The sequence below is a fragment of the Apis cerana genome, linkage group LG2 (genome assembly GCF_029169275.1).
Source record: "Apis cerana isolate GH-2021 linkage group LG2, AcerK_1.0, whole genome shotgun sequence".
Classification (NCBI taxonomy): domain Eukaryota; kingdom Metazoa; phylum Arthropoda; class Insecta; order Hymenoptera; family Apidae; genus Apis; species Apis cerana.
In genome coordinates, this window is record NC_083853.1 from 12,011,783 (window position 1) to 12,037,062 (window position 25,280).

At 34.3% G+C, this 25,280-nt stretch overlaps 5 protein-coding genes across 12 annotated transcripts in view; 3 read left to right on the forward strand and 2 right to left on the reverse strand.

Annotated features, from left to right (window-relative positions):
* Nucleotides 1-12,354, forward strand: part of LOC108002811 (irregular chiasm C-roughest protein) — a 279,347-nt gene extending 266,993 nt beyond the window's left edge. For all 6 annotated transcript variants that reach the window (XM_062071240.1, XM_062071241.1, XM_062071242.1 and 3 more), the window contains 3 exons: nt 170-405; nt 1,129-1,258; nt 1,505-12,354. In XM_062071240.1, the coding sequence (XP_061927224.1) occupies nt 170-405; nt 1,129-1,258; nt 1,505-1,603 (465 nt within the window). In that variant the 3' untranslated portion in view covers nt 1,604-12,354. The remainder of the gene's footprint in view (nt 1-169; nt 406-1,128; nt 1,259-1,504) is intronic.
* Nucleotides 12,355-13,259: 905 nt separating this feature from the next.
* Nucleotides 13,260-14,541, reverse strand: LOC108002813 (GPI mannosyltransferase 1). Its single transcript, XM_062071247.1, has one exon. It carries the CDS (start codon nt 14,539-14,541, stop codon nt 13,399-13,401), a length of 1,143 nt encoding a protein of 380 aa, XP_061927231.1. The 3' UTR covers nt 13,260-13,398.
* Nucleotides 14,542-15,217: 676 nt separating this feature from the next.
* Nucleotides 15,218-20,528, reverse strand: LOC108002812 (excitatory amino acid transporter). Its single transcript, XM_017064699.3, has 11 exons — nt 20,361-20,528; nt 19,965-20,204; nt 19,809-19,899; nt 19,526-19,724; nt 19,237-19,447; nt 18,902-19,180; nt 18,591-18,824; nt 18,298-18,492; nt 18,095-18,229; nt 15,759-18,022; nt 15,218-15,354 (listed from the first exon to the last, which is right to left on the reverse strand). The coding sequence occupies exons 2-10, from the start codon at nt 20,036-20,038 to the stop codon at nt 17,815-17,817; spliced, it is 1,626 nt and encodes a 541-aa protein (XP_016920188.1). The 5' UTR covers nt 20,039-20,204; nt 20,361-20,528; the 3' UTR covers nt 15,218-15,354; nt 15,759-17,814.
* LOC108002814 (ER membrane protein complex subunit 6) lies at nt 15,871-17,117 on the forward strand. Its single transcript, XM_017064701.3, has 5 exons — nt 15,871-16,011; nt 16,332-16,492; nt 16,583-16,675; nt 16,772-16,791; nt 16,901-17,117. Exons 1-5 carry the CDS (start codon nt 15,975-15,977, stop codon nt 16,929-16,931), a joined length of 342 nt encoding a protein of 113 aa, XP_016920190.1. The 5' UTR covers nt 15,871-15,974; the 3' UTR covers nt 16,932-17,117.
* A 167-nt stretch (nt 20,529-20,695) lies between the features above and the next one.
* Nucleotides 20,696-25,203, forward strand: LOC108002734 (transforming growth factor-beta-induced protein ig-h3-like). Of its 3 annotated transcripts, XM_017064565.3 has the most exons (15): nt 20,696-20,851; nt 21,409-21,586; nt 21,904-22,168; nt 22,269-22,367; nt 22,437-22,501; nt 22,570-22,715; nt 22,778-22,957; nt 23,039-23,339; nt 23,400-23,609; nt 23,690-23,827; nt 23,894-24,009; nt 24,141-24,331; nt 24,401-24,572; nt 24,629-24,751; nt 24,835-25,203. In XM_017064565.3, the coding sequence occupies exons 3-15, from the start codon at nt 22,059-22,061 to the stop codon at nt 24,976-24,978; spliced, it is 1,995 nt and encodes a 664-aa protein (XP_016920054.1). In that variant the 5' UTR covers nt 20,696-20,851; nt 21,409-21,586; nt 21,904-22,058; the 3' UTR covers nt 24,979-25,203. The 3 variants fall into 3 exon arrangements, with proteins under 3 accessions (XP_016920054.1, XP_061927227.1, XP_061927228.1); XM_062071243.1 differs by having other exon boundaries at nt 21,409-22,168; XM_062071244.1 differs by lacking the exon at nt 20,696-20,851 and having other exon boundaries at nt 20,942-21,586.
* Nucleotides 25,204-25,280: the final 77 nt, after the last annotated feature.

A 25,280-nucleotide genomic window follows, 5' to 3' on the forward strand; every position in this document is an offset into this window, starting at 1 on the left:
AACCTTTGTCTCGTTCGAAATGGATCCTTCTTCGAAAGGAGTATTTTCGCCACTCCCAAAGATATAAACGCTATGAACGAGCTATTTCTAAAAATTGTCGATCGAATGTGGGAAAAGTGGGAAAAATTTCGCAATCTTTAACATTCCCCGTTTCATTTCGATGTTGTAGGACGGCAGTAACAATAACGGTTACGTGCCGTATGTGGACTACACCCGCGACTACATGCCACCCACGACGCAAGGTGTGGGAGCGTCGCGGGAATCCTTAAGCAGGATACCTTCTGGCGGCATACTAGCCTCGAAGAAGATCGGTCTGAGTTCCGCGAATTTGGGCGGCTCAACCCCTCAAACCACCCCCGCGATCGACCCACGTTTCTCAGCAACGTATGGAAACCCCTACCTCAGGTAAAGTTCTTAGGGGTTTGGCTTCCGCCTCCCCTATCCCTGTCTATCAAGTGGGACTCGCGCCCCTGTGTAATCGAGCCCGCAATCTAGTTCCACGTAGTCGTGTAATAGAGCAAGCTTTGACCAACTGTAATTGTGTTTTCGCGTACAGTAATCCTGGAGAGGTGCGCGCCGAGAGCGTCAAAGACGATCGAATTATGCTTCAGCCGCGGTTCGAACGTGATATTTCGGTCGAAGGAAACGTTCGTTCGAGGGAGGGATATTTGGGGGAAGATATTACGGGATGATCGATCGAATCGTGAAAAGATGCGAAAAGATGGAACGTTGGAGGAGAGCGAAAGACGATAGGCGATGGCGCCCGATTTCGAGAACGACGACACACACACACACACCGTACGTTACGATATTTACGACGTATTGATTAACGGATTTGTTGCACCGTGTGTGCAATCGTTTCCGCGAATTAATTATATTCCACGTGAATTATGAATCGCGAGTATGTGTGTGTGTGTATCTGTCTTGAATATTTATAACGTCGGTTCGCGGAACGGGCACCGTCGCCGGCGTTCAATATTAATCGGGCAAATCCGTCGTCGTCCTCGTTCGTCGAACTCGTTTTCGACGACAGCGATACGATTCTCGTGATATATCGATCACGCGCGTGAGAAAACCAGCCTGATACTTCTTTTCTCTCTTCTTTTCTTTTCTCTCTCCGAACAATAGAATGTCAGCAGCGGAGCAACTGAGACACGCGCCTCACACAGCTGTGCCGGGAGTAACGCCTGCACCACCGCCTTACACGCAAGCAATGAGAATGAATAGCTTGAATACCTTGAACGGCGCTGGACCGCAGGTTAGTACAATGCCGGCGAATGTGTGCCAAATTCCTAGATGCTGGTTACGACATCTCAGGTACATTCCTATCCCTCACCTGAACCAGTTCCACAACTAGTTAGAATCCCTGTTCGAGATAGTTGGACTCGATCGATCCTGATTAAACCCCTCTCTCCCCGTAATTTTTAATACGAGCACGTAGAAAGGGATCGACTTGGAGGCGGGCGAGGCTTTCCAATTATCTGCATTTCGATCCATCTTGCAGGCACCACTGTCGGCGCACTACATCACGGGCGGGCCGAACGGCGGAGTGGCGACGGTAAAACGCACCTCGGCGGTGGGGACGTTAGCGACGCATGTATGAGGCCAGGGGGTCTATCCGAACTAGAACCATCGACGTTCGGGCCTAACTAGTACCACCTTCGGGTCGACTCACCAACGCTCCAACACTGTGAAACGGCGAGGAGGGGGCAGCGCGGTCTGTCGGGATCGAGGATCGAGCGCGATCGGTGACGTGGAACGATTGCTCGACGGGGAAGCAAAGCCGAGGAAAGAAGCCGAGTCGGACGAGTTTCGGGTGAAGGGACACGGGGCGCGACGAATTGGTGAAAACGGGGAGGCGTTGAGGTACATCGAGATGGTGCTACGACAACTGCGAAGAGCCAGCCGCGATCATCGAAAACTCGTGGAGCAACGTTCGAATCGATCGTTTCCTTCTTGCTCGACGTCGTGCCTCGACGAGTATCTTTCGGGGAGGTGGTCGGACGTTCGGGGAAGTTTGGCGGTTGGGCGGGGGCAAAGAAGAACGTCCGAGAAGAAGAGCGGCGTCTCGAGAGAGACGGTCGAAAGGTTGCGAGAAGTTGGAGGGTCGAGGAAGGAAGAACCGCAAGAGCTTGCCGAGTATCCCTGCATGGACGTCACGAGGAAACTGTTGGCGAAGAGGAAGCCGTACGCGAGGGGAATTTACCTATTGGAAACGATGCCCAGGAGGATCCACGAGAGGATGAGCGTGGCGGGTCGACATGGTTTACGGGGATACGTTCCTGCGTACGAAGGAATTGATACCACGATTATTCGATGAGGAGCACGTGTTTTTCCTTAAATGTCCGCGTAAGATTGACCGGGAGTAAGATCGCAAAAAGAGCCTGGTCGAGGAGCGATTCGACTTATATGGGAAGATCGATCCGAGCGAATTTCGAGGAATGGGACGAGGAAACTGGTATCGAATAATAGGCGAACGAAAGGATGACTGGTTGAACTTGTCGAATCGATCAGCCTGAGTATACACGTGGTATTCTATTTAAGAAGACTGATTACTTGATGGGCAAGAAGGTTCCTTCATCCACTCGGAAACACAGTGTATTTTTTTCTATCGTCTAATAGGAATAAAAAAATAATCGACTTTGCACATCGAACGGAATGGATTAGGGGAAAAATGGTCGTGAAAGTGGAATGCGATGCGATTTTTTCGAAAATGAAGAAAAAGAAAGAAAGAAGGAAAGAAAGAAAGAAATTGAGCCGAGAAGAAAGAAGACGAGAGAAGGAAACGAGGACGATCGGAAGCGACGGTTAGTTGGATGAGTTGGAGAGGGACGAAGGACGGTGGTTAGATTCGTAAATCGAAGGAGCTCTTCGGAACGAGAACAGACCACTCGGTATCGACAATCTTTTATTCGCATACTTATATAGATCTCGATAAGCATTTAATGTTCATTCGAAGAATCGTAACGAAAATGGGAATCGAATCTCATAGCGTTGATCGTTGCGGTCGTAAGTAGCAGTCTTACCTTTAATAACCGTCGTGATTCGAATCCACGACTAAACGTGGAACACGGAGCAATTATGCTTGTGGAAAAGGATATTTCGCGTTTCTGTACATGTGATACGTAGACGGATGTCCAAGTCGGAAATGACGTGTTCGAAATTGTTGGATCGCGTCGCAGATCGGCGGACGGACAACGTCTCGGCTGCTACTTCGACGTCACTGCGTCGCGTTGCCTTTTTTTATTTGTAGGGAAAAAAAATGTTAGGTCTCGCGGAGATATATTCGCGGATAAGCGAATAGAGAGGAAACTCAGCCAAGATCGTGCCGCTTGTATGACAAGATCGATCACGATCTAGTTATCCAGACCTTACGGCCTGAGAAATCTTCGATGAGGAGAGAGGACGCGCGTTCGAGTAAGCGATCGCTACGCGTGTTCCACAGGTCGTAAAAATTTGTAAAATAGATAGCTAAAATGATTAGGTATATACATATATATATATATATATAAATATATCACCTGTTGTCAATACGAACATAGGGCCTATAGTTTGGTGGCGCTACGAAAGCAAAAACTCTATCGAAATAAGCTCGTTCTTGGATGGAACAGCTTCGTGTAAATAACAAAATTAATAACGATATTATTAAAATAATAGACGAGCAGAATAGGGCGAAAGAATTCTCGAAAGAAGAATAATAACAGGTGGAGAAATCTCGGTTTAATTGTATCGTTATTGAGTTAAGTTCGTTTCTTTCTTCGAAAATATTTTCTCCGTTCGTTTGCAACGTCTGTAGCTCATTGAACGAGGATTTGGATTTGTCGAATTTCTCTCCTCGGCGATGATCTATGGCCTCGAGTTATAAAAAAAAAAAAATTAAATCTTAAATTAAATTAAAGAAGAAAATAGACAAACGCATCGTTGACTCGCGATTTACGATAATACACGGCGAGAATAAATACCATTGATTACGAAAACGAAACAGGGTAGCCTATCAATTATTAAAACGATTCCGAAAGAAAAGGCTGCACACTATGGATTGGCCCCATATTCGCGTGGTGCGTCGGTGATCAATTGAGTTTGAAAAAAAAAAGAAAAAAGAAGACGAAGAAAAGAAAGGAGAAGAGGAAAAAATTAAAAAGAAGAAAAAGTAGAGCTCGAGCAAACGTGTCGGTGTGACGATGATGGGAACTCGTATGAACGATGACGGTGATTCGTCGTCCCGTGTTCATCAATTAGGAGAACGAATATACATATTTGTATGTATCGAGAAGATATCTTTATATTGAGACGTATGTAACATAATTTCTGTACATAACTGGAATTATTGCTCACCGTATCTCGTAAGATTTAGTTAGTTTTGTAACTAAGTGAAAAGAAAGAAAAAAATTAATAACACTATGTGCATATCTGATTTAACTGCGCGGACAATTTCGCGACGGACAGTTCCCCTCGAAAGTTCTCGACCCTGTCGTCGTAGATTGAAAAAAAGAAGAAGAAGAAGAAGAAGAAGAAAAAATAAAAATAAAAATAAAAATCAGTATTCGTAATAATAATGATAATACTAATAATAATAATAATAATAATAAACACTTCCTTCCTATCGAGAACTCGTTCTCACATTCCACGATCGGTCTTGATCGTGCGCGTAGTCCGTCGTCAAGAAAACGATCAGTTCCTCTCGGTTCGCGCTCGATTCGTTTCGTCGAGGGGAACGCGATCAAGTCGAATACGAGATTATACAGTGTAGTATTATCGTACTCTTTAAGCATTTTTTCCTCTCGCAATTCGACGATTCCGTTCTCCTCGCCGCGATATCGACCAACTTCGTCGACGGAGTCTCCCATTTCCGGGCCATGGAACTGTCCACCGGAAGTCCAGCTTTATTGTACATCAATCACTCTGTACAATGTTCATCCTGATGTTACTGTTAACTATTTAAAAAAGAAGGAAAAAAAAAAGAGTGGAAGCATGCGAGAGTGAGCGTGAGAGAACGAAAGAGAGAGAGGGAGAGAGAGAAAGAGAGAATTTCGAAACTTTCACATTCAAAGCGCGCAAACGAAATCCTGTGCGCATGCGCGCGTGCCAGACGCGAGTGTGCGATTCCAGGGCACACGCGCTTGCGCGCACGATCGCACACGTCACACGTGTAAAATGTATAAATGCTTGGTGAAATTCTGTACAGGTTTAACGGGGAGAAGAAAAAGAAAAAAAAGACACGTAGAAACGTTAAAGGAGAACGCCACGAGTGGTGTCGAATCACGCCATGTTTAAATGGTGGCAACGATGCCATGCCGAAAAAAAAAAAGAAAAAAAATGAGAGAGAAAGAGAGAGAGAGATATCTATACATACAGACACATGATTTCTATTATAAAGAGATGTAGGTTAAACGAAGTATACTGCGGGAAGTAATTACAATCAATGTACTGGATGGTCCAGGGCGATGTTAAAATTAGAAAAGTTTATGTCGTTTGAACCTTAGAAGTTTGCGCCTTCTTGCCGCAGGGCCATCCTATACGTATTAATTGGTTATCTGTCAATTATTAATTAAATTATATCGATTTCTTCGCCTTTAGTCAAGGAAAGAAACGGGAGTCGTCGCGAAATTTCCTCGTCGCACGTCGCTCTTCAATTAATCGCGCGCAATAATACTATAACACTCTGTACACTCTTCTCGCGAATCTTCCTCCATCCCTTATTCCGGTCTAAGGAAGAAGTTCGCGAAGAAGTTGTGCGACCGACGACTTCGAATAGTTTATTTTTCTATAGTGCAATCATTTCGTTTTCGTGCAATTCCCGACCTCGACGTTGTTTTTTCATTGAAAAGTTTATATTCCCGCGAAACACGCAAACCCGCGCGCCTCTTTGAGAAAACGATCTCGAAACGTGTTACGACGCTGTTCCGATGGGGAAATTTCGCCTGCCGGTTCGGTCGACGCCGTGTGTTTTATATATGTATATATATAAAGCGCGTCGATTGTTAGACAAATTCATTTTACGAAATCCTGTGACGAAACGCTTACGCGTTTTTTTTCTAAATGCGCGCGAAAACGAGAATGAGAAAAAGAAGGGACGAAGAATGAGAGGATAATGTTGCCTAAAATCGGGTGAGCGAGGGAAGTTTTTTCAAATTTGTTGATACATTTCATACTTTACGATTAGGAATTATGGCCTATTAACTAACTATTTCGCAAACCTTGTCCGACGATTCGATCGTTTTTTTTTTCTTTTTTTTTATTATTGCGCGTTATGCAACAACCGCGGTGCTTAAATTGAGATATCCCATTTCGCGAAATGAAAGAAGTAGCGAAGCAAAAAAAAAAAGAAAAAAAGAAAAAAGAAGAAAGAAAAAGAAAGAAAGAAACGTCCCGATTGAATGAGATGTGCCATATTATTCATTGTATAAATAACGCTCTTACGCTCTCGAATCGAAAGGTGAGAACTCGTGAACGAATCGAAAAATACGACAAAAAAGTTATCGATCTTCGAACGAGAAATATGAATCACCGTAAAGCTTGATAACGGGGGAGTGTATTTTAAAAAAACGATCGGATCGTCTGCTCGCGCATTTGTGAAATGGAAAGTGACTTTTTAGAAAATGAACACTTTTTCGCGTGCTATCCATGAAAAGCTACGTTAAACACGTCGCATCGATTACCGAGTATAGGGGAAAAAAAACACAAAAAAAAAAAAAAAAGAGAAAAGGAAAAAAAAAGAGAAAAGAAAAAAAATAACGCTATTTCGAATTCGACTGACCGACATATAGGAGATACGATTTATATATACTCCCATATTTTTCTCGATGTTAAAGCTTTTTTCTCAGAACGCGTTACGCGGCGTGTAATACTGCCTGCGGAAAAGGAATTCAAGCGAATCGTTGCGAATTTTTCGAATTATCGGCGTATCGTTTGTATAATATAGCGGGGAGGATCCGATCGACTGCGATCGTTATCACACGAGTATCGCAAGGGTGGTGGAGAAATGAAAAGAAAAAAAATGGGAAAAAAGGATGATCGTTCTGAAGCGATGCGAGCACTTCTGATTCAGACCGATCATCCCGTTCGATCATTTTTACACTTTGAATTTCGACGAAACGAATATCTACTCCTTTTTTTTTTTTTTTTATTTCTTAATGTAATGCATTAACAAAGGGAAGAGAATCGATGAGTTGTGAGTCTGGAAAAAAAAATCTGTTATGTTTTTTACAGAAGAGAGAAAAAAGGAAAAAAAAAAGAAAGAAAGAACTTTTCAACTTTACACCGTGTGTAGTAATCTCGACCAATAATAATTTTGATACGAACGCGCCTGGAATTTATTCGACTTTGGTATGTCTCGAACGACAGCGCTTGGGAACAATTTAAAACGCACTCTTAATAGCACACTCGTCCCCGATATTAATAAAACGTCACCTCGTGAAATAATCTCTTTCGATGAACGTTTCGGATTAACCGTATCGAATATATCTCCTTCAACCGTTTGATCCACTTTACAAATACGATAGACTGTTACCGTAACGCTAAACGAAACGAACAAAATAGAAAAGAAAAGACTGTAATCGACTGCTCGTTGAAAATTGTATCGAACAATCGCGATGCATGGTAAATTCGCGTACGAAGAGGTCGGTGCACGAGTCGCGTGACTCGGTTTGGAACAATCTCTCGTATAAAATGAGAAAAGGAGGAAAAAAAAAAAGAAAAAAAAAAGAAAAAGACACGGAAGAATAGCTCGTGGTAATAATTAGGAACGTTCGCGATATCTGTTAGAAAGATCATGTTACGACAAACATGTTATTACCATTATTTTTCTGTCGTCCTGTGTTCCTTTTCTTCGCTTTTTCTTCCTCTATATATATATTTTTTTTTCTTTTAAAAACGGTACTCTCTTTTTTTTCTCGACCCTATCGTCGCGGCCCTATATACATTCGCGTTTCCCGAGTCTCAAGCTCGACTCGAACTCGTCGTCGCACACACACACGCATTAAATTGCGCACAATGGGTTTTCAATTATATACGGAAATGCAACAAAGTTCTTGCAACGTTCTCCTAGGCATCGAAATCTGGCGAAAGTTTATACGTTTCGAGAGGAAAGCTCGCGTAGGAGAACGCGGCCCGCAACAATGGCCAATTATCGCGAAAACGCGTGCGCTAATTGTGGAAAACGATTGGTCGAGGTACAGTTTGAGAAAGGAAACGACGATAGAAATGGTAACAAAATCATCTTAACGTAACGCATTCTAAACGGGAAAAGTCTCGCGGCGCGAACACCACGCCCGGCGAAAAGTAAATTAACCGAATGAAAGGTAACTCGATCTAAAAGAAATACATTGGAACTCGAAGGAAACTCTAGCAACGCGATTAAATGCAAGAACTTTTGTTGAGAGGCCGTTACGTCCTGGACGCTATCGCGCATCGAATTGGCAAACTTCGCGAGCCGAACGAATAAAGTTCACCGAAATACTATCCATCCCATCTTCTCCACTCCTATTTGATAACGAGTTATTATCGATCCGTTTACGTTATGCGTTCACTAACATACTATTTTCGACCGCAAACTTTTTTTAACGCCAATTTTTCAAACGAATCATTTTGATTGAAAGTGAACCGGTATTCCGTTGACCAAAAAAAAAAAAAAAAGAAAAAAGAAAAAAAAGAAAATAAATGAAATTAACGTTACGTACGCACGCCTTACAACCGATACTCGGTACGTTGTTATTTTGTCAACGAATCGATCAATATCGATGATCCTTCGACGAAACACGAACAGAAGTGCGCCAAGTGGATTATAGGATAAAGGTGAAAAAAAATGAGTGAGGAGAAGAATAAACACGTGTAAATATTTCGAACGCTAGAGATTTGACTACGAAACAGCGAAAAATCATCCTTTTTTTTAGTGTACATTACTTTGTATTATAATAGCCTAAAAAAAAAAAAAGAGGGAAAAAAAAAGATTTAGCTAGATACTTTTTTGAGATCTCCATAGCGAAGAGCGAAGGGAAGGAAGAAGAGGGTCGCCGTTTCTGGGGTTTTTGTTGATCGATGTTCTTTCTATCGCGCTGCCCGACCGAAAATCGAATCGCCGCGAACGCGATACGGGAAAAATCAAAGAATTATGAATTTCGCGTAGTGAATTTCGTAGCTCAAGTAATTTTCGAGCGCGACAAGCGCTCTCCCAGGGTAACAGAACAGATCATATTCAGAATTTTCGATGCACGAACGAATCAGTGTCATCGCTTCAATGATCTTTTTTTTTTTTTTTTTTCAAACAAGGAACCAGGTCAATTCGTCGGAAACGATACACTTTTTATATATATATATATATATATATCCGCATGAAAGAGATAATTAGATAAATACAAAATGGAAAATGTTCGCGCGCGAAAGAATGTACGCTTCGAGAATCACGGAACTTTTTTGATCGTCGACCTCCATATTGGTTCGATCGCAATTCGATCAAAAATTCCTCGCATGTACCTGTAGCGCAAAGATCGGGCGCGGAAGCGAAGACCACGGGAAAGACCACGTATTATTCGCACAAGATCTTCCGTTAGCGAGAAAACAAATTTTAATGAAAACGAGAGAAAGAGGGAGAGGAAGAGAGAGAGAGAAAGAGAGAATGAGAGAATGAGAGAATGAGAGAGCGTTTTGGAAGAATGAAAAAGAGCGAAAGAGAGATAAACAGAGATTTTTTTTCCTTAGGAATGGAGGTACGTAACGCAAAAGAAAAAAAAGCTAGCCGAATCTTACTCTTCGATATCGACAGTGTGCCAATGAAAAAAAAAAAACATTTTTATTCCGAGTTTAGCTAAAGTCTGTCGCATTTTTTCATTCGTCTCCGATCACTTCGTGCATAAATGCATAAGTGCGCCCGCGCACACGCACACGCACGATATAGATATAACCGTAAGGATATGTAAGTACAAAGAAACAAAGAGGGAGAGAAAATAAAAAAAAGAAGCTTTGAAATTTTCGATATTTTCCGCGTCGCGGCAGTCGATAGGTATTAAACGCGTGCCCTTATCACTGATGTACACGTGCCCGATAAAACTGACATTGGAATTTTTGTGCTTTCCGCTCAGCCCACCACCCGTTCCCCCCACGCCACGCACACATAAACACACTCGCTCTTTGATCGAATTTCGTTTCGCGATTTATTTTTCTTTTTTTTTTTTTTTTTCGTTTGATTCTTTTAATTTCTTTCTCTTTCTCCTTTGCCCGCAGAACTAAATTTTACGAGACGGAATGACGTTCCTTTTCTTTCTTTCTTTCTTGCAATACGGATGATAAAGAAGAAAAAAGAAAAGAAACGAAAAGACCAAAGAGATGTTTATTTTAATGTTGTGTATATTAATTGTTTATGTCGTATAATATTTGACGATGCATTTATCCATGCGTTACACCGAGTGCTTTAATTATTCTTTCTCCTCTTTTCTTTTTTTTTTTCAATTATTATCATTAAGCATAAGTATATATATTCTTATATATGTATATTGGAATATGATTTTTTCTTTTTTTTAAATAAGTTATCTCAACGTCTGCTATCATAATCATCGCGATCGATCGGCGCAATATTTTATATTTGTAAGATGTATATTTTGTTTACATATGGAGTTCATCCATCATTATAACAACAACGATTTTTTATTATTACAATTATTTATAGTTGATTGATTTACACATTAATTATTAAGCAGCCAGTGCCGTTTATTTTATATTTTTTTCATAGAGTGTAATGTGTATCACTGCTGTTATCATATTTTATTAAATCTTTGCCATATAACACTCCCTTAGTCTCACGATTTCACCCTTCATTATCAATATGAGACGATTTTTCTTCTTGTCTCATCGCAATTCTTCTCCCGCTGCAATCTATCCCCTTTTCACCTCCTTTTCCTCATAACTCTATATACCATGATCGTAATAAAGTCGATCCTTGATATATATATATCGAGCTAACATATTGAGTTTTTTCTTACATCGTATTACATTTGCTTTAATTTTTTCGCAAAGAATCAAAAGCAAAAAATGAGCGGAAAAAGAATATTTACGGAGATAATATCGAAGAGATGAAAATTTTTTCCGATATACGAAAAAAAAAAAAGGAATATTCCCGGATATATCGAAGAATCGCATACGTTTCTTTCGACCGCCGAGTGCGTGCAATATCGAGTGATTTCATGTTTCTCGCACGTCTTAAAGCAGCATACATCGAGACATATTGTTGCTTTGCAAACCTTGTAAATGCACTTGAGCACGCATATCCTCTCGCGAGCGCCGTCTTTCGTACTCTTTTGCTCCCCTCGTGCGGAAACAAGAGCGAACAACGCCTCGTGCTTTGTTCGCCAATCCTCTGGGTATAATAAGGAGTATTTCGCGTCACGCAAACCCGGGGTGTTCTCTTCATTTTCCTGATTCTCTCAGAGATGTAACTTCTTCTTCTTCTATCTAGCGTGATGACAATTGATTTCTCGATATAGCGTTAATTCTATAACGAAGCAGACCGGTTCTGGACCTTGCAGCCACCCTATACACGAAATTTAGAAATTCGACTATTTAGAAATAAATCGTGTTCCGCTCGAGAATCCCTGCAAGATCCGGAATCGTCGCTTCCTCTGTTACTTCCTTACATTAAATGTCGGTGACTTTTGTCCTAGCCGGAGGGACCGACTTCGGACAAAAATCAACTGTCTGTTCACGTCGAGGGAAATAATAAAATAGATTATTTCACATAGCACACAGTTTAATAAACTGTAAACGAAAGCAATGAAAGAAAATAATGCTATTTTTATATGTTGCATCGTCTGCCGTGGTGACCTAGAGTTATACGAACTATATTTGAGTTCACTCCTTTACTACGATTCCGTGTATCAATTGGGCCATTTCGTGTCATACTTCTGGGCCATTTCTGTTTCCGTTTCAATTTTTCAACGCGATAGATCGTAGATATTATGTATCGTGTTTGGATATTTACTGAAGAAATCGCAAAATTTCTTTTTCAATCATGATTTCGTCGATCATATTTTGTTATATTTTGTAAATGAAGTTAATAGAATATCGTTTGAATAATGTCGTTAGAAATTGTGAGAAGCATTCTCATATAATTTGATGAAGAATGTCCCTATAATATTAATATCATCACATTAGCAGCTTAGAAATAAATGACAGAAATATTTCTAAAGATGATCCAAAGGATGCTCTTGCTCACAATTGATCTAGATTACTACATTAAGATTTACTATTATTGTATTATTATTACTATATCTACATTCCTTTTAAAAATCTACAACTATTACTTTACAAAACCATCTGTAAATAAGTATTTTGTATTCCTGCAAGAATAAAATTACGAATCATTAATCGTGTATGTAATATTTCTACCATTATCATTAGAATCATGATAGTTTCAGACATAAATACGGATTACGAATACACGTTATGTCTCGTAACAAATTTTTATTCTTGAATATAGAAAAATTTTGTGTGCCACTGTTTCTCGTTATATACAAAATCCTAATACAAAATCAAAATTTCTGATAGTAAAAAAAAAAATAGGTTCGACAAATAAATTTCTTCAATAATATCGTTTTTAAAACTTAGAATACTTTAAAATTCCTTCCTACTCCCTTTACAAGGTTTTAAATTTCACCGCTATCGTCAAGCGGTGCTTCGCGTTAAAACATTCATGTTAGATATCATACCATATTTTGTAAGATCGTCATCCTAAAGATATAATATAAAATCGAGAATGTTACATCTATATTTTTTACATTAATGGTTAAGACACATTGTAGCTTTAAAAGAAAAATAATGAAAATATATTCTATTGTTCTATATCGCATTTATGATTATGCTCTGAGAGGAAGAAAAGAGAAACAAAAAAAATAAATAGTAAAAAAAAGACAGAGATAAGATAAAAATTCAGGAATCAGCACCATCTCTTGAGTATTTCTGAAAGGATATCTTTCAGAATTCAAAAGATGGCGCAGACCATCGATTCTTATTCTATCTTTAACTAGCTATTTTCGGATACATATTATTTAATAATATAATACTCTTATATCTAGTTTAGTCATAGTTTTTAAAATTTAGTAAAATTAAATTAAGTATCATTATCAATGCTATAATTGTTTTTTATACTGAAACGATATGTCTCATTATATAACGCTTATAATAGAAATATTAATATTTTAAATAATACTTGAAATTTAAATTCACAAATTACAATTATTATTTAAATATTCGTAAAATAAGTAGTTTAAAGATTTTTTTTAGCTTCTAATTTATTTTTTTTTTATTTTCACAAAATTTCACATTGGATATAATATATATTTTATTTCTAATTATATAAAGAATTACATATGAAAATTAATTTAAATTTAATCGTTATTTTCTAATTTCTAATCAATATTTATAGTATATAATGATATCATTCACAATTTTAATATTAACAACGAATAAAAATAAACTAGCTATCCAAATATACGTAAAAGTATTCAATCCTTTGAATTCCAATAAATAAGCAGCTAATAACCAAATGCTTTGACTAAGAATCCAAATAAAACATAGAAACAGTGATCTATAAATGCTTAATCCAATTCGTGAAAGACATAATGGCAATAAAGATAAATACCAAAAAAAATATTGCGATGTTAATACCGGATTATATGTTACTATTATCATGGCCTGTGTAAACATTACAAATGGCAATAAAGATTTATTTGAATATTTATATGATAATAATAAGAGCAATATCAATTGCGGTAAAAACATGAAAATTTTTTCAATTATATTAGGCGGATAATTAGCAGATAAATATAACATGTAAAAGTAAACAGAAAAATTATGTTTCGTATCTTTGCGTGTAATATGATAAATAAAACTTTCGTAAATATATTTATAACCATAAAAATAATAATTAATAATTGTTAAACAAATAACCAAGGATATGCAACTAATTACTAATTTTAATTGATTTTTGTTTGGTATAAAGTAATTTTTATCTTGAAGGGAAAAATATATAGGTATACTAAATACTATAGGATATAATCTAAAATGGATTGATAAGGCATGAAATAAACCTGCTAAAACGAATTTATCTTTCAAAAATAAATATAAAGTTAGCATAATTAAAAAAACTGTCACAGTGTCCGCATTTCCTCTGGTTGAAATTACGATTGTGAAAGGATTATAGAGCCATATAAAGGTACATGTACGTTGCTTATTACAATTTTGTAAAATTAAGATTTTTTTTATCAAAATAGTTACCAAAATATCAACAAAAGAAAATAAGATTTTTCCGAAATTTTCATTTATGAAAATATTTGGCGTTAAAAGCAAAGCTAATAATGGTGTATAACGATATGTATCTCGCTCAAATGGAGATGATCCTTCTATTATATATCGTGCAGCATCAGTAAATACCTTATAATCTAGATCAGTGTATGGAACACTGAAAGTTTTATCATGATAATTTGAATAAAAAACTAAAGTGACTCTAAATAAGAAACCTAATATACAATGTGTCTTAAATGATAATTCATTCATTTTAAAGTTTTAAATGTATCTTTTAACATTAAATAAAATTCTACTTTTCTGTTTTTATAATCTTATATTATTTTTTGCAGCAGCTTTCATTAAACATGTCTTAAATTCCTTAAACTCATTTTCACAATCATCTTTTTGTAAATTAGATTTTGCTAATACACATGCAGCATATTTAGCTCCAGATTCATGGCATTGTGCAACAATAATAGGATACTTTCTAAATCGTTCTTTTGCCTTTTTTACTGCTTCCATTTTTAACTACATGTTATTATTTACTACATATCAATATATATATATATGTATATATACATATATATTAAATAAGTAAATGTATAAATTTACTATTTATGAGACATTACTTGTTAAAGTATTAAATTAAATTTACTTTGATTTCTTTTTTGGAAGTTTTGGTACTTGTGAAGTTTGATATAAGGTCCATAAAACTAGACCTACTGCAAAAACATTAACACCTCTGAGTATGTTACTTTTTAAATTTTCATTCATCTTGATGAATCCTATTTCTGAGCTTTTCTCTGAAACAAAATCAAATAAATTGATAATCATTTTTTATAATGAGATGATTAATATTGAGAGATACAATAAGATATAGTAATATATAATATTATTTATATTATTTATATTATTTATATAGTAAAATATTATTTTTTATACATACATAATCTACAGTATTATGCTCGTATGGTTTAGAAATATCTATACCATCACAAACTATTGAAGAAGCAAAATGTATGATGCAACACTGTCTTATTTCCTCTAATACTTTCTCGCAACGTGATGGTTGATATACGTTATCTAAAATTAATCAACTTAAAAATATATATATATATTTAATATGATTATATATAGAGAAAAATTAGAAGTAATAAATTTATCATAACCTCAAATAAAATTACACGAATGATACCTTTTAAGCACTGCTGTAATTTACATGCAAACTTTTTACATGGATCAGTTGTCGTCATGCGAAAAAATTAAATCTATTTGTAGATTTATAAACGTTCAATGAAGTAAATCTTATATAATCTAATGTTACAATTAGATCGATCGTACCGCTAATGGGAATAAAAAATATGTTAAAATTAAATTTTTTAATTATAAAATTCGTAAATATAACATTTTCATTGAAAATTTAAATATATATTTATAATAATATTATTAATAATAATATTTTTATATTTAAATAATTAAATTTTTACCTTTAATATAACAAGCTTGCAATAAGATATACAAAAATTACTTGAATAACCTTTTATCTCACATATAATGTAACAATACTAGATAGATGGCACTCTAAAACATACTGCGTCATAGCAGACTAAAAATTTTCATACAGATATATACACATAGTGTCATCAACGAATGTGTTAGGTTAAATTATACAACTTTTTGCTAATATTAACAAAAGTATAACAATGTTGGGAAAGATCAAAACAAAACAAGAGAAAGGAGGTAAATAACAAAATATTAACTATTATTTTTTTTAATTGTAACGTTCATTTTATAAGAAATTTTTGACATTTCTTGTAGGTTATGTTTTTATTCAATTATATTGTATATAAATATAAAAGATATCATATAGATTTATATCATATAAATTTATATTTAAAAAAAGTCTTAAGATTTTAATTTTATTATTAAAAATGATGTAATTTTTTATATTTTATATATATTTTGTTATTTTATAAATGAAATAATTTTGAATTAAAATTTTTTAATTATTTATTTTCATATTAAGATAAATATATTTTCTAATGTTAAATATTTTTTAGAGATCATTGCATATAGTGAATCTGCTGTTGTAAATAATGCTGCAGTAGTAGAATATTGTAGGATATCAATGGCAGCATTATCAGGTGGCACAGCTGGTTTATTAGGATTAACTGGATTATATGGTTTTGGTTTTTACATTTTTGCTGTATTTGGATTATGGGTAAGAATAATTTTTAAAACTATTATTATTTATTAAAAAAATTGTTATTATTTAATATTATTATTTAATAAACAAAAAATATTTATATAGGCAATGTTATTGTTAAAAGCTGGAGGTCAATGGAAAAAATATTTTATAAGTAGACGAAATCTTCTAACTAGTGGATTTTTTGGAGGCCTTTTTGTATCCTTTATAATATAATAAAAAAAGACAATTAATTATTAAATATTTATAAAAATACAGATATTTTCCTTAACAAATCTTATATTCGTACAATAGACATATGTGCTGTTTTGGACGTATCCTTTCTAAACATTGAATATTATTATTTGAATAAAAAAAAATTAATTTCATATATTTGTGAAATATTCTATGTCAATGCTACATTTTTCCTTAATGTAATATTAGATTTTTATATGGAATGGTGCATGTATACTGATTAAAAGAATATTTAGATTTAAGGGTTTATATTTTTTAACTAAATATATCGTTAACTAATTAAATATATCACAAACAATTGCCAGTTACTGGTCAGAGTAATAATATTGTTGATAAAGCACTATGTGATTTATTGTATATGTATGTACATAGAACATTTTCAAAAATACATTTATTTCATCTGTTCCATTTGTTTCTCATTGTTCATTATTGTATTATCCCTAGAATATAAGTATATAATAATTATAAATGTAATTAATTTATATTTATTTCTTTGTTTTCATAATATATGTATAATAAGTAACATGGTATATAAACAATGTAAACATAAAAAACATAAAATCGTAGGATGAATTGTCTGATATGATAACACTTTACTGAACACAGTTTTTTTTTTTTTAAATATTCAAAGCATCATTAGAATAAAATGCTTTATTCCATTATTAAAATAAACGATAACACATGTATAATCTCAAATTGATAAGTTAATATTCAGATATAAATCTTATGTTTAATTTTCTGTACAATATAATTTTCAATTAATTTTTATCAATTTTTAAAATTGCAGTATCCGCAAGAAAGCGATTTACAATGAATTGCTTTGTACTTAACATGCTCGCGTTTTTGATATTTTGTACATCGCTATATTATATGTTTTATATTTTTAAAAAATTCTGACCTATAGGAGTTATTTATTTAATTTTTATTATGATTAAAATCCCAAAATTTTGACAATGACAAAATAAAATTTTTTCTGCCAATCCTAATGGATGCCGATATGTTAAGTTAATTTGAGCGTGTGAATGAGCATAATTTTTTTCATTTTATGTTACCGTTCAAGAAATTAAAGAAAGCACACGAAATAAAGTCAATATTCTTGCGAATTAAATCTTTGTTTCCGAACTTTCCTTCGGAGCAAGCGTATCATCTTGCTGACAACTTTCCAAAATATTTTCAAGAGGTGTCCCCATTTCAAGACCCTCTAATTTCTTTTCTTGATCCATTTTATCCAATTCAGCTTTGCTCAAATGATAAACTATTCCAGCCCCGTATCCATCGCCCAAAACATTGATCGAGGTCCTGATTCGATCCCTTCGAACAAAAATTTCGAAAAATTTATATTATTCCATTTTACATATTATTTTTTTTAGATGATGAACTTACAACATCCAGTCAACTGCAAACAATAGAGAAATATCGTTCGTTGGTAAACCCAAAGCTGTAAGCACTATTAACATCGTAATCAAAGCCGCGCTGGGAATACTTGCTGCACCTATACTTGCCAAGGTGGCTGTGAAACTACGTAGATGAAGGTGATCCATAAATAAATAATAGTCGCATACTTCTGTGCTATCGATCATACAAACCTGACCGTTATAACTTCACCTATTCCTAACGAAATTCCATTCATTTGTGCGATAAAAATCGCGGCAACTGCTTCGTAAAGAGCCGTTCCATCCATATTTACCGTAGCCCCAACTGCTACTACGAATCGCGTTACACGTGAATCGATTTTATTATTTTCTTCGAGGCATCGAAAAGTTATAGGTAAAGTTGCGGCACTAATGATATTAAAAAAGAAAAAAAAATATTATATAATTGTTAGGAGCAGTAAAAGTACTTAAAAAAAAAGAAAAAGAAAAGAAAATATCAATATTACCTTGATGCTGTTCCTAACGCTGTCATCCAAGCTTGCATCATACCCCTGAAAAATACGGCAGGATTCTGTCGAGTTAAAAACCAAAATATCGTTGGCAGAGTGATTAATGCGTGAAACAATAAGCCCAATATGACTGTCACCATGTATAAGCCTAACATCTGAGCAGTTGCCGTCAAATTGTTAATCGACATTATTTTACCAGCTATCAAACACATAATTCCGAACGGAGAATACCTGCACGAGAGATTAAAATTTGAAAACGAGTTTCAACAAACATGATATTAAATTATCATCTTGATAATACCGCTCACCACATGATAATAATACCGACAAGTTTCATGATTATTTCGTTCAAAATCATGAAAAAGTCGACGATTAATTTCCCTTGAGCGCCAAATTGTCCAGCAACAAGTCCAAATGTGATACAAAACACTATCATGCCCATCACATTCGTTCCATCCTTGTACACTAACGTCGCCTCTTGTATGTGAGTAATTTCACTTGCAGTTCCTGTAGCAACTTCCTTCGTCACGTAAGTAGTTTGCGCCTGCTGGAAGCACGCCTGCACCAAATTTTCCGGCACCATGTTTCTAGAAATGATATTTCCCGATAATATACAACGCGATTTCTCATATATTTCACATACCTAATTATATCGAGGATAGCGTCTAACGTAGAAATTTTTGTGTAATCCGCCTTATGCGCCGTTATAACAGATTTAATTCTAGGATCACCGGGATGGATTATTAATACCATTACGATACCAACTATAGCCGCGAGAATGGTCGTTACGGTGTAATATAACAATGCTCTGTATCCCATTCTTCCTGAACCCTTAGGATCCAATTGTGCCATTCCTAAAAAAAAAAAAGAGGGAGGACTTAGAGACCAACTGTGTATGATCCAGTGTATGTTCCATAATATTGCATAATTACCGGAGATAAGCGACGAGACAATGAGCGGTAATATGAACATCTTTAAAAGTCGCATAAGAAGTTCTCCGGGGAAACTGATAAGAGTGATGGATTGTGGTGTGGGATTGGCTAATCGACCGAGAAATCCAAGAATAAGACCGACCAAAACTGCAGCGATCGTAAAGACCAAAAGCATGTTCTCCCTGAACCAATCCACCACCTATGTTCACGTTCAAACACGATATGAATGAGATATATATAACGTAAAAACTATCGAAAGAAGAAATACATTGATACGACTAACTCGTTCCAATCTGTCGAGCGGGGTGATTGCCTTGTGGCAAATTTTTTCTTCCTCCACAGTGGTTATCTTTTCGATCTCATCGGAGGTTGACCTAGAAATTGATCTAGGTTAAAAATCAATTCGCAAAAAGATGTGATGAAAATTCATAAATCTTACGTTTGGGCTTCTTTGACTTCGGAAGTGCCTCTGAGGACCGCGACGGCCCCAGATATACGTTGCCCGAGAGACATCGTGATCGATTCGGTGATTCCGGTTACTTTAAGATCTTCTAAACGGTCTTCCTCCTTCCTTTCCGAGGAAGATCACGGAGAATTCGTACCCGTTCATATCGCGGCTCTCACCGCTGCAGCATATTTATTTTCGAAACGAGTCTCTTCGCTCTTATAAAAAATAACCCTTTAACCAAAATCAAAAAAAAAAAAAAAGTTCGTATTCCTTTTACGTGCAACACAGGATCATTGTAATCGTAAAATTGTTTATCGGCCGATGAAAAATAAAAAGCGAATATCAATGAAGAAGAATGAGCGGCGCGGTAAAATGGAGATGTCACACCTGAATCTTTCAATAGCTGTTGTACACGTTCAGGATCACAGCACCAATACGAGGGAATCGTATATAACAAGCTCAATGGTATCCGTAACCGTGGATCTTGGCAGGTCTTTTACGCGCAATGGACTGCCGAGAGACTACCGTATGATTGAATACCCGGGACTTGGCTAGGTATCGCGTCGTTACAATTTGCCATCACGTAGATAATATGCCCCATACAGGAAGCTGATTAGAGCTCGTGAGGGGTCAGAGGGTGAAGATCGTAAGAATAAAGGGAGACAAATGGCAGAGTAAGAGAGATGGCCGGCTACAGGAAGAGGGCACTCATCACAACGGGTCGCACGGCACTGAATAAGCAGAAGGGAGACAAATATGTACCACGCGCGTATGTTTCGCAGAAATAGACCCGTCTCTATTGGATCTACGGCATCGACTAAATTACTCTAAATGGAGAACTTGAACGATTCATCCCTTGACGTGCAACCCCCTGCGAGGTGATTAAAATCTGTTACAATGTTACGTTTTATTAAATGTTTCGTTATTTGCTAGTTATACGAGTAATTATGCGCGATATTTTTTTTTTTCATAAAGATAAGATGCGTTTGAAAATTCCTAAAAAACTCGTCCTTGCATCTTACAATTAGAAGATTATTCCGAGTACGATTATTCCGAGTAAAGTACATTTGAAAGAAAATCGTAATCACGAGCGTAAATGTGCCGAGTGCACTTGCCAGTTGGAATAATCATTAATTTTATCGAATTAAAGACATCGTAATTTACGTCGTAATCATAATCACTGAAGATTAAATTACGATTACATGTAGAGAGATGAGCGGTCCATATGTTTTAAGATTACTTTAACAAGAAATTTGAAATTCTGTCGGCTTGACGAATTCGCGATTGACATGCATGAAATGCAGCGTTATATTGGGATTCTATTTATAAATGGACCGTATATTTCATGTTATATATGTATTGAAATATGGTACGAAATTCGAAATTAATTAAAATCTGATGTATTTTCCTATGATCACTAACATGGGAAATGCAGATCGGAATTGGAACGTTTATGATGGATTATTTCGAAAGCACATAGGATATGGACCAATTTGTAGGGCCCCTTTGTATATCCGTTGGGAGGTAACCCAATTTCTCCAATAATGATGGCTATGAGTGACTATATGCAAACTAATATTGAGTTCACGGTGGATCGTACAGATGTACAATACGTAAGTCATTTGTCACGTCAAGGAAATATTTAAAATTATATGATTTTTCGTTATATGATAACGGGATAAAAGGAAATAAAAAATATGTTTGGGAATAAATTTTATATTTGGGGATAAATATGGAAAATTTTAAGATTAATTATACTTTTTATTCAAAATTTATGTTCTATTCATAATTTAATAAATTATATATATATATTAATTTGAAACACATTGCTACAATTCCAAACATATGTAAAATGCATTTAGAAATAGAAATGATTTGCGAAAATTGAGAGATGTGTTATAATAGATAACATCGATATCCATTTTAACAGACATATTTTTGAGATGGAGTGGGAAAATACAGCCTTTAAATTAAGAACTGTTGCAGACCGAATTATTTCGATTCTTCTTCGAGCCCAAGAAGTTTCACTTATCTCTCTCAAAGTTCTTTTTTTTATCGCGACAGTATTTGATTCGTAGTGAAAACATGTTCAATGAAATTATAACGAAAATATTCATATCATCGATGGTGTTTAACGTAATTTACGCTTATCAAAGAAATCCATGGTGGAACACTGAAAATTCACAAAGACAGGGGTGAGATTTGCATATATATTTTTAAATGTTGTTTGAATTTTAGAATAATTTTTAAGAATCTTCAATCTTTATAAAATAATTTCATATTTTTATTTGCTAGACCTAATGTATGTGCCGTAGAAGTGAATGAAGATATAAATTATGCTTATTATACCGAGAATAAACAATGGTATCCTCGAAAAATTTGTGGAAAACCTACGTAAGTGTAATTTTATATTATTTATAATATAGTTATTCAAATACTGAAATACTTTTGTTTATATTATAGGTTTATAAAATACGAATGTTGCACAGGATATTATAAAGTCGCTGGTCATCCTGGGTGCACAGGAGGTAATGATTCAATTTTATTAAATTTTATATTTGTTCTTAAATAATTGTGTTTTTATGGTTTTTTTCAGTAAAACCGCTGATAAATCTCATAGAAACTACGCGTCGAGTAGGTTCAATGAAATTCGCAAAATTGATTGAAAGTTCAAACTTCGCAAAAGAATTAATGAATGGTCCACCCTTAACATTATTCGTTCCATCCGATGACGCTCTTGAAGTATGTTATATATGTTATATTATATAACTAACAATTTTAACTTTTATATTTTTAATTTTTAGCACTACTTAAACGTAAAAGGTATACATCAAGAATCGTTGCGCGATGGCAATAGATATATAAATTTGATCGCAAATCATATAATAGATAGACGTGTATTGTCAAATCAATGGCAAGCAAATCTTTTAATTCCATCACGATTACAAGGGAATGTTTTGAGAATTAATAAATTTCCCAGTGGAGTAAGTGATACGGATAATTGCGAACAATTAATTACTAATTAGATATGATAAATTGTTCAACAAGTATCTTTGTTTGCGTAGATGGAAACGGTAAATTGTCACCGAATTATTCGCAAAGATCAAATTGCCAGTAATGGAGTCGTACATGTAATCGATGGTGTATTGGATCTTGCTTTGTCTGAAAATTCAGATATCATTGAACTTGTTTCGAGGGACGGTAGATTTGAAATATTTATGAAAGCGTTAGAAAGCACAGATTTAGGAAAAAGGATTCGATACAGCAATATACCATGCACTATTTTCGCACCTACTGATGAAGCTTTCCATCACATTCCGAGGAAACAATTGACCGATATATTAGAAAATCCGATCGCATTAAATGGTACGTAATATATTTATACATTTTCTAAAATAATTTTGTAAAAACTATTATTTTATATAGCATTAATTGCCCAACATATTGTAACACACCCTGTGTGCATGCCAAACATAATTTCGGAATATCACGCAAGCACGATGGAACAACAGGAATTAAAATTAAATTGCGGCCCACATGGACCTATTGTAAATAACGCAAACATAAAAAATGAAATGTACCATGGAAAAAATGGATTACTATACGTTCTTGATCGCGTATTACTTCCAGATCGAGGTAATAAATAAATAATTTTCATTTCAATGATATTTAAGAATGTTTTAAGACTTTTATATTATAATTCATATGTATTTTAGCTAAAACAATTTTGGATGTGATTAAGGAAGAAAGATTACTGACATTTTTAGAAATAATTAAAACAGCTGAACTGGAAGAAAATTTAAGACATTTGAAATATTTCACAATATTTGCACCTTCTGAAACAGCAATGCATTGTACGTATTCGAATTTTATTATTAAATATTATTAAAAACAAATTTAACACATAAAATTTTTTGTAGCCCTATCTAATCAAAAACTTATAGAATTGCAAAGAAATCAAAAGAGCGCTCGAAATTTTATTCTTAATCATATCGTTACGGGAATATACTTCACTAATGAAATTAGTAGCAATCAAGTAAGTTATGTTATATTTATTAGGCATTATTATATTTTTGTTATAACATTATTATATTTTTGTTATAAATATGTTTGTTGTTTGTTATATTATTAATTTTCAAGAATTATAATTTACAAATTATAATTTAGATTGTTAGAACACTTGAAATGGGAGTTCCATTACGCTTTCAAGTTTATCGTTATAATTTTGGAATAGAAAATGCATTAATTATAAAAGCTAATCGAGAATGTAATAATGGTGTTCTACATGTTATCAGTCACATCTTACATCCTGCAGAAGAATCTTTAGATTATATTTTAAAAAAAGAAGGCAATTTCAGGTGAAAATTCGTTCTTAAAAGAAAAAGAATTTGAAAAATAAGAAAAATATGAATAAATAATTGTTACAGTATTTGGTTAGATGCAATGGAAAGAATCAAAAGTATTCAACCGCAAATATATGATCAATTCAAACGGGCAAATTCTACATGCACATATTTTGTTCCTTCGGATGAAGCATTCAAACAGCTCGGGAGTGTTAAACTTCAAAAATTATTAGATGACAGAAATTATTTAACAAAAGTAATATAATTTTTACAAATAAATTAACTAAAAATAATTTCTTCATTTACTTTTAGACATTACAAAATCATATTGTGGATAATATGTTACTTGCTGAAAGTTTTATGCCAGATTTACAATATACTGTAAGAACTAAAGGAAACCCGATAAATATTATAAGAAAAAATAACAAAATTTTGGTAAATAAGTTTTTCATAATTTAATGAAAATAAAATATCATATTATGATTTTGATGATTAATTTAAAAAATATAATTTTTTAGGTAAATGATGCTACTCTTGTAAAAAGTGATATTTTAAACAAAGCTGGAATTGCACATGAAATAAATTCTGTATTACTACCGGATCAGTGCCCACGTGGTTATAAAAGAATATATGATGGAATTGTAAAAAAAATGTGTCTTTAAAGCAAGTAATTAGACACATTTATATTTTGCATTATTTATAACAATATATATATATATGTATGAAAAATGAAAAATTAAAAAAAAAAAGCCATATATATATTTATGTATGTTACGTAATAAATATAAATTATATATATATATAATTATATAAATATAAATATCTCTAATATTAATAACAATATAGATTTATTGTAATTAAAAAAATAAAACACATTTATTCATTAATTTAAAATTTACGCAATATTTTTAATATTAAATTTTTTTTTAATTGTATTAAAAAATATAGTTCCTTTATGATTATT